Source organism: Artibeus jamaicensis, unplaced genomic scaffold (genome assembly GCF_021234435.1).
Source record: "Artibeus jamaicensis isolate MK-2021 breed Jamaican fruit bat unplaced genomic scaffold, CSHL_Jam_final scaffold_537, whole genome shotgun sequence".
Taxonomy (NCBI): Eukaryota; Metazoa; Chordata; class Mammalia; order Chiroptera; family Phyllostomidae; genus Artibeus; species Artibeus jamaicensis.
Window position 1 is genome coordinate 39117014 of NW_026522047.1, and position 13475 is coordinate 39130488.

Genomic DNA, 13475 nt, shown 5'->3' on the forward strand with positions numbered 1-13475 from the left:
CCTGAACCACCTTCCTCAGCTTCTTAAGTCTTCTCCCCTTCACCCCTGCACAGCACCCCAAATTTGGGGTCTCTGGCTGCATTTAATTGGTGGTAATGAACTTTGGACTGTGGATGTGAGTTTTCAGTTCCCATGGTCATACACCTAGGAGTGGAACTGCTGGGTCAGATGGTAACTCTGTGTTTAACTATTGGGGTGGTTTCTACAGCGGCTGCACCTTTCCCATCAGCAATGCCCGAGAGCTCTTTCTTTATCTTCTTCACTTATTTATTATTCTTTAGAGACAGGGGAAGGGAGGGAGAATGAGAGGGAGAAGAACATTGGTATGTGAGAGATACATCTATTGGTTGCCTCTCACATGCCCCCAACCATGGACCTGGTGCACAACCCAGGCACATGCCCTGACTGGAAATTGAACCAGTGACCCTTTGGTTCACAGGCCAGCAGCACTCAATCTACTGAGTCACATCAGTCAGGGCTATTATCTGCCTTTTTATTACAGACATTCTAGTGGCTATGAAGTAGCGTTTCACTGTAGTTTTGATTTTCATTTTCCCAATGGCTCACGATGTTGAGTACTTTTCATATTCTTATTGTCTACTTGTATGTCTTGTTTGGAGAAACATGTATTTGGATCCTTTGTTCATTAAAAAATTTTAAATATGTTTATTGATTTTAGAGGGGAGGAAGGTAATGAGAGAGAAGGAAAGAGAGAGACATGTATGTGAGAGAAAAACATAGAGTGATTGCCTCCCATACACACCCTGACCACACCCTGAACAGGGATCACATCTGCAACCTAGATGTGTGCCCTGGCCGGGAATCAAACCCTCAACCTTTCGGTGTAAAAGGATGATGCTCCAACCACTGAACCACACCAGCCAGGGCTCCTTTGTCTGTTTTTTAATTGGGTTATTGTCTTTCTAAATTTAGTTGTAAGCATTCATTATATATCCTAGGTCTAAATTCCTTATCAGATACATGATTAACCAATATTTTCTCCCATACTATAGGTTGTATTTTTATTTTCATATTGTTCTTTGAAGCACAGACGGTTTTATTTTGAAAAAGTCCGATTTATTTTTTCTTTTGTTGTGTGTGCTTTGGGTGTTATAAGAAATCGTTGTTTAATCCAAATTCACAAAGATTATATTACCTGTTTTTGTTTGAAATTATTTTGTAGTTTTAAGAAGTATTTGTTAAAAAAAACATTGAGACCTCAGAGTAGGCTTTCCAGACAAAATACAGTACTGCCAGTTACATTTGAATTTCAGATAATGAATGAGATAAATAGCGAATAGTTTTATGCAAAAACTGCATGGGCTAGTTACACTAATAAACTACTCGTTTCCCGCCTTACATTCAAATTTAACTGCCATCCAGGTGTCATTTGCTAAATCTGGCAGCCCCCGCCTCTTCCAGGTGACATTATCCCACCTGTTCACAGGGATCTCTGTGGCCTCCCTCACTGCTTTTATTTTTGTATTGTGGTAAAATACACATGATATAAACCGAGCATTTTAATCACTTTCAAGTCAGCTTAGGTCTTGAGTAACACGCTGAACAAATGGATGATTTGCCCCAGTTTCCTAGCAACGTGACCACGCCCTAGGTCGCAGGGCGTGCTCCAGTCACGTGGTGCCACCGTCCTGCCTGGGTAGTGCAGGCCAGTTTGGGTTTGCGCCTGAGTACGTGCGTTCTCACGCGTGCGCAGACTGCGGCCGGCGGGCCAAGCGCGCTCCGCCCTGCGCGCGCGCTTCCGGCCCGCTTTCCGGGTTCTTATAACGCTGCGGGCGTTGGTTGGCAGCGAAGGCGAAGGAGACATGGCGATGAAGCTAGTTGTGGTCCTCGGGCTCGCGCTGCTGGGCGCCGAGAGCGGCTCCAGAGCGGGTAAGGACTGGGCCTGACGGACGCGGGTCCAGCCTCGGGGGCCCCTCCGGCGTGGGTGGAGGGGTTACTACCCAGGAGCTCCAGGAGCAGCAGTACCCGGAGTTAACAGTCACCTACGGGGCTCGCAGCAGAGGTAGTGTGTAGGGAAACCCCGGCATGGGAGGCTCCGGGAGTCCGACGAGATTCTGGAGGTGAAGTCTCAGGTTTTGGGAGCCCTGGGGAAGGGACCAGGGTCCGGGAGTGGCCTGACCGTGGTGAGGGTACCTGGGGAGAGGATCTGGATACGGCCCCCCACCCTTTCCCTGCAGGGAAGGACTATCCTATTGGGTCCTACAGCGTCCCCTTTGGACGGGAGCCCAGGAGCCTGGGGAGGCAGCTTGAGAGTGGGCCTCCCCCACGCCCCCGCCGGCCGGGGTTGTACTGGGACAAGAGGTGCAGCTGAGGACCTCCTGGGCTCCTTGGGGTCCTTGGCTCTCATCTGGAAAGGGGGCTTTTCCCCTCAAGTAGACGCAGGAAGGAAGTGCACGTGAGTGTCCCTGAGGCGGGCAGTCTTGGATTTGGCAGGGATTGTCATTCTTGACGGGATTTAGGTCCCGAGTCTCAGTCTTGCTCTGGGTATGCACCTGCTCCTGGTGTTAGCACAGACATTTAAATTTAAATCCTTGTAGGGAAGCCAACACTCTCTGCCGCCTGTTTTTCTGATTTCCCTGCACAGATGAGATGGCGTATCTAGTTCACCCACCTCCTTTTCCAGGGATGGAAACAGGCCTAGGAGGGGAGGTAGAATATTCCAAGGTCACTGTGAGGTTGCCCTGTTCACCCAGTAAAGAGCTGGAAGTGGAGAAAATGTTTGCAGACTATAAAACAGCATTAAATTTTAGAGCTTTTCTTGGGGGATGGACAGATGTGATTTAGAGAATGTTCATGAGAAACAGAGTAACATATAATTTTCCAGGGCTAGGCCTGATAGACATTTTCTTCCTGTATTGAGACTTCCCATTTGGTTCTGGGTTAAAGATTTCTAGTGACCGGCATGTAGGGAATAAAGTGCAGACCAGAATGACTTTGGGCTCTTCTGGGGAGATAGCTCCTAGGGGGCTCTGAGTGGCATGTGAACTGCCCTGGGCAGGGGCCTGGAAGGACTGCCTCTTGAATAGGCTTCACTGAGTTACTTCTGATCTACCTTATGATCTCAATTGCATCTCTCTTCTCCCTTGCAATCAAGATACCCATTTATTGAATGCCTCTGGGCAAGGGCCTGTCTGCCTGCTACTGCTGTCTGGAAAGACTCAGGAGCCCATAGGTGAAGTGAGTTTGGAAGTTACACAGCTGCATTTGGCAGCTTGAGCCCTTTAGAAATAGCCCCCGATGGCTGTAGTTGGCCAATGGGGTGAAAGGGCTCGTGCTCTTTCTCTGCTGCGAACAGTTTCTGAGTTTGTTCCTCTCTCCTCAGAGCGGAAGCTCTGGGTGACTCTCCAGAGCTGTGGCCAGGAAGCCTAGAGGATCTGTGCCATTGTACATTGGGGCTGTTCTTGCACCCTTACCTCATGTCTGACTGCCCTGGGACTCCTGTCTGTTTTGTTCCCCCCTTTCACTTTAGACAGTTCACCTTTCCCAGGGACTCTTGGAAAGATCTTAAGGTCTTTCGAAGGATGTCGCCACACATCCTTTTTCTGCCTGGGAGGGCTTAGTGGCAGTGTTTACCTTTCCTGCCCAGGTCAGCGCTCCAGAAATGCTTTGGGAGTTCTTGCCAGGAGCAAGTTCCCTGGTCCCCTGAGGTCCCAGGAGTGATTCTCCTGCCAGGAGACCCTGGCTGTCCCTGGGATTGCCCAGAGCCCTGTTGTCCTGGCCAGGCAGGTCAGGAGGGTGCTGCCTTTCCAGCTGGATCTCTTGGGCTCATGACTTGGCCTCTCTGAGCCTCCGGTGAGGGGGGCAGGAGCCACCTCCTGGTGGGATGGAGGGACTAGGCAGGGAGGTAAGGAGGCCATGGCTAGTATCCCTGAAACATTCTTGGCTCCTATCTGGGCCCTGCAGTGCTGCCATGGGTGGAGAGGAGGGCGGGTACCTTCAGCCTCATCCTGCAAGTTTCTTGGCTGTTTGCCTCGAGGCCTGTCTGGCCCCATGCCCCGAGCCTGGCTGCTGAGTGGGCACCGAGGAGGGGTGGTTGTTTTTAGATGAAGGTGACTTTACTTGGCAATGTGGGTTGCAGTCACAGGGCCAGAATCACCAAATGGCGTTTTCGCTTTTCTTTCTCCGATCTCCTGGTGCTACTGTGTCCTGTCCCTGTGAATTCTAGGGGTGCTTCCCCCAAGTCCTGGACATTTAGTTTGGCCAGGGGTTGTTAGAGGATGTGCTTTCAACCTTTCTCCAACATCACTCTCCAGCCACCCTACACCCCAACCTTGGGAGATTTTTTCTCCTAATAGCCCTGTCCCAGTGACATTTTAACATTAGATGTTAACATCACTTACAGTGGCAGGTCTTTGTGCATGGTGACCCCAGGTAGGGTCACAGCCATTGTAATTCCTAGACACCCCTCCTTTCCCTGGAAGTGATGTGGCCCTGTTGAAGATGCATGAGAGAAATGTGATAACATGGTGGCCAGCTCACAGGAGGCTCCCTGGTGAGATGGCTGGCAGGTGGCCCAGGTGGGGCCTTGGTACCACGTCGCTCGTAGCCCTCAGTCCAGAGCAGGAATGCCTGCCTGAGGGGCTCTAGGCTCACTTTCAAGGCACCTCTTTCTGCCACAGGGAGGCAGGTATGACTGGGATGAGATCTGACCGACCTCCTCTCTGGCAGCCCCTGGGTAAAGGGATAAGAGCACAGGTGAGGGTTCAAGGCTCTACAGTAGAAGGAGGCAGGCCCGTCTGGGAGAAGGACTGCCTTGGCCTCACTTCCTGCCCCAACTGCTCTAGCTTGGCACATAGCTGCTTGTTTTGCAGTCTTGGGAAATTTTAATTCCTGAGAAGTATGGATTACTGGGTGGCTTCCAGGTCAGGCAGTGGAGTTTCTAGCTTTAACTGCCTGTCCTGAGCCCTGTGAGTTGCCTTTAGACCACCCCAGGTGGGAATATGTGAGGTCCACTTGCTACTGGGGCCTTGGAGCTGCCTTGCCCCAGAACAGACAGCCTGGGCTCCCAGGACCTCCTGACCAGCAGCCTGTGCTCTCCTCCGGGCAGCAAGGGAACCGTGCTTGCACGCATGCGTTTGTGTGTGGGTTCATGTCTCTGTGTGTGCACCCCTACCGTCCACACATGCATACGTGTAGGGTATGTATGTCTACACACCCTGGGAGCAGATGGGTGCTCCAGCCCCAGATCCCTCCTTGCATTTCCTGTCTGGCTGTGGTTGAGCTTTTTGTTTCATCCCTGCTTGCCTGGAATTCTGAGACAACGTGTCTTCTTTTAAAGAAAGAGCCAACAGGTAGCCAGCGGTGGATTGGTGAGGACTGGCCTGTAAAGGAAGCGACCCTGCCTGGCTGTGCATGTGTCCTGCCCCCATCCTCCCAGACTAGAATCGCAGCCAGAAAGCTGGGTCTGCGTGCCTCAAGTTGACAGTGGGGCAGGGCAGGGGGCCACTGTCCCACTGAGGACCTAAGTGCCAGGACCGTGGGCCATTGCCCTGAGACCCAGTACAGGTGTGGGGCTGGGGCTGCACGCTGACCTCAGACTGTCTGAGGAGAGACCAGGTGTATTCTGCCTGTGGGTCATTCCAGATCTAGCTGTGAAGTCTATGGGATAAAGTTCTTCTGCTCCCCTTTTAGATTTTGAAGTTTAATTTTCTTAATGACTAACTGGGTCTCTCTGTGGATGGGTAAGGCCAAGCATGCTTTGCTCATGTGATGAGAGTCTGGTGTGGTGTCCAGTGGATGCAGGAGAATACCTTTCCTGTCATTTCCCTGTGGAGTGGGGTATTAGGTATAAGCCAGAGGTTTGCTACTCGTGGTATCGATTTATCCTGCTGCTGAGGCCTAGGCAGCTAAGATGACCATCCAGACGGGGGTCACTACCTCTGATCATTCTGCCCAGTTTCCTGTGTTTCATTCTGTGATTTCAGAGTTTTGCTTGCAAAGTCACTGGGTGTCTCCAGTGAGGAGGCGGAGGTTCAGGTGGGATGGGCCTGCTGGGTGGCTGCCAGGCTGCTAGGTTTCTTGTAGCCACTTTTTTGCTAGTGTGGCAGCCTCTGAACTTAAGTTGTTCAAACACAGTCTTATGTTGTGCTTTTTCACCCAGCTATGCCACAGGCTTCTCCCCACAGACCAAAAGGAAAAGAGGCTCACTGTAAACGGCTCTGGCTGAATCGCTTTATGCTTAATTCTGTGGGTACAGCCTTTTAGAGGGGGAGTCTCCAGGGCCCCAGAGTATGGGTGACCGTCCTGGAGAAACAGACACTTCCGTGTAAAGCTCTGCCTTGGAGTCACCCCAAGGAGGTAGATGGGGGCCAGTGTGGGCAGCCTCGTGGTGCCCAAGACCCCACAGTGGTGGGGCAGAGGTGTCCACACTCCTGCTCCCACCCCTGGGACAGGGCTCTGCTGTGCACAGGTGTGTGCTTGTTGCCCTGCTGGTGGTTGGTCAGCATCTGGTGTGGCTGTGCAGTGGTGGCAGAAGGCTCCATCCCCCTCACCTTGACCTCTGGTCCATGGAACACCTGCCTTGCTTCCTCCGTGAATGCTGGGGGATTGGGGTTCACCTCCCATTTCTGGTCTCTGAAGAGGAGCCCTCCTAGCTTACACCCAGTCTCTTATGTTTCTTACTGGATTCTAAGTGGTTTTCACATTTCTTTCTTTCTTTTTAAGCTTTTGTTTATTTTGAGAGAAAGGGAAGGGGAGGGAGAAAAGAGGAAGGAAAACATCTATTGGTTGCCCCTTGCACACCCCCAACTGGGGACCTGGCCCGCAACCCAGGCACGTGCCCTGACTGGGAATTGAACTGGAGATGTTTCATTTTGCAGGTTAGTACTCAATCCGCTGAGCCACACCAGCCAGGGCTGATTTTTCACATTTCACTGCCTCAAGAGACCATCCAAAACTAATGGGGAGATTTGCCTAAATGGAAATTGAGTTAAAGGACCTTTGCTAGTGGGAGTCCACCCTCAGTGTCCTGGGCAGGACAACAGACTGTCTCCTGTATGGTGGCTTTATGGCAGTTGCGAATGAGCCGTGGCAACTCCTGGCCTGGGAAGAAGGCTCTTTCAAGGATGGGGGCAGCTGGCATGCCCTGGCCCTATCATCTCCTGTGCTGACCAGCCCACAAGCCCAGCACACCTGTCCCCGTCACGGTGGTTTGCTTTGAGGAAGAAGAGGAATGTGCAAGACTGTCCAGTGAGGGAGTGGTGCCCTGGGCACAGATAGATTTTTTAAAATATTTTATTTATTTTTAGAGAGAGGGGATGGGAAGGAGAGAGTGGGAGAGAAACATCAATGTGTGGTTGCCTGTCATGTGTCCCCTACCAGGGACCCGGCCCACAACCCAGGCATGTGCCCTGACTGGGAACCAAACCAGTGACCTTTTGCTTCACAGGCCTGTGCTCAATCCACTGAGCTACACCAGCCAGGGCAGATTTTTTTTTTTTTTTTTAAGGAAATTAGGGTCTGTACTGGGCTGGGCCCATGAGTTGGGACCCCAAGTGGGTGTTGGCCTCTCTTCCCACACCCGAGACCCCTGTCTGCTGACAAAACCCTCCTCAAGCCCCTTTCTCACCCAGTAGCTCTTCAGAGCCGAGGCTCCATTAACTCCAAAGCAGAGACCCTTCCTGAACGTGCCAGCGAGGCTTTGGACTTGTCAACAGGGCTGTGGCTTCTCTGCCCTAAGAGGGCACTGTGACTGTGGAGGTGCCACTGCAGATTTGCTACAGGACAACGGGGCAGGTGGCTGGGGGAGTCACAGACTTTCTCCTTCTCTGATCCCTTGGTTAATCTCTCATTTGGCCACACAGAGAGCCAGATCTTGACTTCCCAAGAGTCTGATGGCTCCAAAACACGCCTCACCTGCACCTTCAATGGCAGTGATGCTGAGATCCTGGGCCACCGCTGGATGAAAGGGGACATTGTGCTGAAGGAGGATGAGCTGCGCAGCAGGACAACGCAGTTTGAGTGCGTGAGGCCCACAGAGGCACCCAGGCCCTGTGTCCCACTGGTCCTAGCAGAAGAGGGGTGGAGCCTCTTTTCAGGGGGCTGGTTTCGCCTCAGGCTCACAGGTGTTGCCTGTTTGCTCTGATTGGTTCTCACTGTGGACAGCCACGCTGTCAGCCAGAGTGAAGGCTGTTGTCCTTGGGCCCACACGGACAGACATTAGACACAGCCTCTGCTCAGATCCCTCGGCTGTGAGAAGCCCAGGAACCAGGGAGGATCTAGTAGCGGCCAGGCATCGTGGCCTCTGAGACCCTTTTCTCCTTTCTCTGGATACTGGCATGTGAGAAGGCAACTACAGGGGTCCCCCCAGCCTGCAGTCCCTGAATTCCTGGTTTACTAAGGTCTTAGGCACTCAAGGCTGCCTGTGTTCTGGAAACACAGAACTCTGTTTTTAAGCTTCAGGGGTTCCTGGGTGCAGGGGCTCATTGGTGAGGGTGCCAGGTTGGGAGAAGGCCCAAGCCCATCTGCCATCCCCAAAACCACCTCATTTCTCCTTGATGGGACATGGGCAGTATGTACCCTCCTGACCATCACTGCAGAGGCTGTGCTCTGGCCCCACCTGCAGAGGCAGCTTACGGCCATGTCTGCTTGCAGGGTGGACACAGACGAGTCCTCAGGACAGTACTTCTGCATCTTCCTCCCGGAGCTAGGCAGGACCAGCCTGGGCGTGAAGGGTGAGCTCCGTGGCCCCCAGACTGTGTTGGAAGGGGCAGTTTCCTCTATCTCTGGGGTGAGAGAAGCCTACACACTGAAGGAGGGTCAGCTCCTCCAGGTGGTGGAGCTCAAGCTCCGTCATGCTGTTCTCTTTTTTTTTGTTTGTTTCCTTATTTCTTTTTTTTTTTTTAATTTTATTTAGTTATTTTTCAAGTACAGTTTTCTGTCTATTTCTCCCATCCCAGCCCACCCCACCCCGTGCTCCCCACCTCCCTCCCATTTCCACCCCCCTTAGTTATTGTCCCTGTGTCCTTTATACTTGTTCCTCTAAATCCCTCCATTTTTTTCCCCCTTAAATTCCCTCCTCTCTCCCCTCTGGTTGCTGTCCCATTGTTCTCTATTTCAGTGTCTTTGTTTTTATTCGCCATGCTGTTCTCTTGACCAGGGCCCCCCAAGATCAAGGCTGTGAAGAAATCAGAGCATGCCACTGAGGGGGAGATGGTTGTGCTGACCTGCAAGTCTGAGTCCTTCCCCCCAGTGACCGAGTGGGTGTGGTACAAGATAACCGAAGCTGGGGACCAGGTGAGGGTCGCACCTGCCTGGGGTTGGGGGGGTATGGCCTGGGCCTCCGTGTCCTATTATAAGGTCCACCTGCCCCCAGGTCCTCACCAACAACTCCCAGAACAAGTTTGTGGTGTCCTCGGATACCAAGACTGAGCTGCACATGCAGAACCTGGACCTGGAGGCCGACCCTGGCCAGTATGTCTGCAACGGTACCAGCACGGAGGGCACTGACCAGGTCATCATCACGCTGCGTGTGCGCAACCACCTTGCCGCCCTCTGGCCCTTCCTGGGCATCGTGGCTGAGGTGCTCGTGCTGGTCATCATCATCTTCATCTATGAGAAGCGGCGGAAGTCAGACGACATCCTGGATGGTGAGCTGGCCCTGTGCCCTCAGACCAAGGGCTGAGGTACCATCCAGGTTGAGAGGCCACCCCCTCACCCGGTCAGATCCCCAGGCCTCTCCCCAGGGGTTGCCTCACCTTCTGAGTCTGGGGGTCTGGTGAGCAGCCACCCTCAGCTGCTCATTCTCCCCTCGTAGCAACTGTTTGGGTCCAAGGGCCATTGTCCAAACCAGCCCATGACCATTCCTGACAAAGCTCAGGAAACTTGAGCTGCCTGGGCCTGGCCAGGGTGCCCGCCTGCCTGCAAGCGGACAAGGAGAGTAGGCAGAGCTTCTGGGACCCTCAGGCTGTGACCCCAGATGGCTCATTTTGTACATATGCCAGGGATGGGCCTGGCTCCCCACATGTCCAGTTGGGGACACAGGGCAGGGCCCAACAGGACAAGAACCACCCCTGAGGCCTGTTCTTCTCTTGCATGTGACTTGGCTGCGCATCCACACAGATGAGGACACAGGCTCTGCTCCACTGTGAGTCCTGGCCTTGGCAGTGTCTGGTGAGGGGTTGGTGTGGGCAGGGCTGGGGGAGCTGCTGGCCTGGACACCTCTCCATTGGTGACAGGGGGTGGGGGTGACAGGTAGCTGTTTTGTCCTCCTGAGTCCTGAAAAGCACCCTCCCAATGTCCCCAGGAAGAGCAGTGGGCACCATGTGAATGACAAAGGCAAACAAGTCCGCCAGAGGAACGCCAACTGAGTGAGTCAAGTGAGGGGTGTGGCTCTGGGCGGGATCCGCCCTGCAGTGCTGGAGTCTGAGTGTCCCTCCTCCTGCAGGTGACAAGAGGTCTGCACAGGCCCGAGCTGCCGTCCAGAGGAGCCCGGTGTCCGGCATGTCCGTGCCATTCCAAGTCCTCTCCTCATGAAGGAAACCTGCCCTGCAAAGTAGACCATGCTGTGGGTTCAGATCACATTTTCTCTTCTTTTTAAAAAAATCTAAACTAGGGTTTTCTCTCCGTAGAATTCCATTCCTTCGGGTTTTTGTTTTTTCTTTTTAAGAGCACTCTAGGGGAGCCACAAGGTTCTGTGGGAGGCCCCTGCTGCTCACTGCCCATCCCCACCGTACACTCCAAACCCACACCTTCTGTGTCCCCTGGGCATCTAGCTTTCTAGGCTGTCATGCTGGGGAGCTGTGGAGGGCACACTGGCCTTTTCCTGAGACTCTTGCTATGGCTCAACCTGTTGAGGCTGCTGGGCCTTGGTTCTGCGGCTTCCCTGCCATTTTCAGAAGGTCACAGGTCGAAATGCCCGGCATTCCCCCTGTCTGAATCCAGCACTGTGGCATCGCCACAGGTCTATGTGACGTGGGACGGGCCACCCCTTGGGATATCTTCCCTGCCCTTGGGGATAGCGGTGTAGGCGACCAGCGTGGAGTGGGAGTTGCTGTAACATCCGTGACCATGGTGACTGAAGAAACCTGCACAGCGTCCTCACTGAGATTGGGAAACCCCCCCTCCCCCTCCCACCAACCAATAAAGGCAGATCTGCCTCTCCCTGTCCTGGTTCTTGTCTGCACTGGGCCTGGATCTTACAAGGAGAGCATGGTGGGTGCGGGAGGGGGTTTAGCTTGCAGGGCAAGTTCTAAACTGTGCTGAGGCCCAGAGTAAGGTTACGGGGCAGGGGCAGGGGTGGGGACAGGACAGGGTGGAATGGAGCTGACCACTTGAGCTGGGAGTTTTGTTTTCGGGACAAAGGGTGATAGCAGGGTTAGGTGGACAGGACCGGGAGGGCCCCTGCAGGAGGTCTGAATGGGGTGGGTGGTCACCAGCTGTTTCAGAGGCCCTGGGCAACACCTGGGATCTTTCCCACCAGCTCCAGTGTGGAATAAGCACCCTTGACACACATGTCCCAGGCAGTACCTTCCTTCCCTGTGGTTGGGTGGCCAGTGAGCCGTGGGTGGTATGGGTGGGGACTTGTGGATGAGCCAAAGGACTGTCTAGGACCCAGGTATGGAAAGGTGTGAGTGGGGATGTGGGGGTACCTACAGCCCAGTGTCTTGGGATTGCACTAGTTGAGGTGGGGCTGGGGTCCAGAGAGCACAAAAGGGGTGCCTGCTCACCCAGACTGCACCCTGGCCAGCAGGTTGAAGGGCAGTGTCTTGCTGCACCCTGGTACTACCAGGTACTGTCTAGGCCTCCCACCTGGTGCAGTGGGGAAACTGCGCCAGACAGGAAAGAGCTTGCCAGGGTAACCCCATTTCTATACCTAGGGAGCTCCCCCTTTTGGACATTGGCTCAAACTCAGCAGGTCAGGAGGGCCTTGGACTAGGTCTCCGGAGAAGCAGTTTACTTCAGTGTTGGCAGGAGGTCCAGGGTAACTGCCACAAAGCTGAGGGCTGGTTGTGCCCACCAGGTGTCAGGTGCCCCTACCTGCTGACCAGGCACTTCACTGGGGCCTCCAAGGCCTCACAGCAGTCAGCTGGGAGTCTGGTCTCAAGCTGTGAGGAGAATAGGGGATTCTTCATAAGGACCCCTCACTCTCTCTGCCCTGTATGCCACAGCCTGGGAGGAGCCACCCCTCACTTCACAGGAAGGAACAGGTTGCTCCACGGCAGAAACTCAAGTTGGGGGTTTAGGGGCTGCCCCTGCCCAGTCCTACCCTCTGGCCACCACCAGAGGGTGCCTCGTGCACTTCACCAAGTGGTACTGGGTCCGGGGAAGTAAGTCCACAGAGCCCTTTGTTTACTGCCTGGTCTTGGGTGCCTTCCAGCTGGACACACCTGGGTCCCAACCTCCCTGAGCCCTGAGGTCCCTGAGAACCCACCACTTTAACTTTTCTGTGGCCTTAAGGTACACATGCCTACTTGTTACTCAGCAACATCGAGTGGACACCAGTGGGGCTGAGGATTCTTTGGACAGGCTGAGGGTCCAGTGGTCAGAGCCAAACACGTGGTGACAGTGAAGCTGGCCCACTGTTGCGGATGGCTTGGCTGGACCTCCTCCTGGGCAGCCCATCCTTCCTGGGCTTGAGTGGGCGTGTTTGCTTGCTTGGAATCAGAGGGGTGGCTGCACTGGGTTCTTCATCAAGACAGGCAGCGCTGTGGGGTTGGAAGTGATCTCACGGAGTGCAGAGCAGCAGATGGGAGTGTGCAGAGCAGAGGGATGAGCAGGAGACCTTGTGGTAGGTTCATACAAAGCACCCTCCCCTGGGGAGGGACACCACTCGACATGCGTGTATGGCTGTTCAGTTCCTGTGCACACAGGAAAATAAACCTGATTAGCAACTAGGCCAGCAGCCTTGTTCCTTTTCCTCACGCTAAGCATTTGTGTTCATCTAAACACGCAGCAGGCAGTCCTGTGTCACAGAGGGATGTGGCACAACCCGCTGGAACCTACATTTTCAGGGGTGGGATAGACAAGCCAAAGCAGCCAAGTCTCAGGTTTATGACAGCACCTCTGGCAAGTGCATGCAGGGTTTAGAAACTGGGGTCTCAGGGTCGTAGCCTGCTTGGGACAGTGGGGCTGTCGGGTAAACAAGGGCCCGTTCCCTGGGCTGCTTGGGGACGCTCCACCTGCTTCTCCAGACCAGACCAGGTGAGGACAGGACCTGTGGCAGAAGCCTCTGCGGGCCTTTCAGCATCACCCCCCCTCTGGGGCCAACCCTAAGAGTACTTCTGCTTCACCTGAAACGGGGGAAAAAAAGAGAGAAAAAGAAAGAAGAAATGAAAGGAAAGGAAAAGAAGGAAAGAAAAGGAAAGGAAGGAAGGAAAGAAAGAAAGAAATGAAGAAAGAGAAAGGAAAGAAAGAAAAGAGAAAGAGAGAAAGAAAGAAAGAAAGAAAGAAAGAAAGAAAGAAAAAGAAAGAAAGAAAGAAAGAAGAAAGAGAGAGAGAGAGAGAGAGAGAGAGAG

At 53.6% G+C, this 13475-nt stretch overlaps 1 protein-coding gene across 1 annotated transcript; it reads left to right on the forward strand.

Moving 5' to 3' along the window:
- Positions 1–1761: 1761 nt before the first annotated feature.
- Positions 1762–11119, forward strand: BSG (basigin (Ok blood group)). Its single transcript, XM_037139073.2, has 8 exons — positions 1762–1890; positions 7824–7980; positions 8614–8693; positions 9119–9255; positions 9335–9608; positions 10081–10105; positions 10265–10328; positions 10406–11119. The coding sequence occupies exons 1-7, from the start codon at positions 1824–1826 to the stop codon at positions 10326–10328; spliced, it is 804 nt and encodes a 267-aa protein (XP_036994968.2). The 5' UTR covers positions 1762–1823; the 3' UTR covers positions 10406–11119.
- The last annotated feature ends 2356 nt before the right edge of the window (positions 11120–13475 follow it).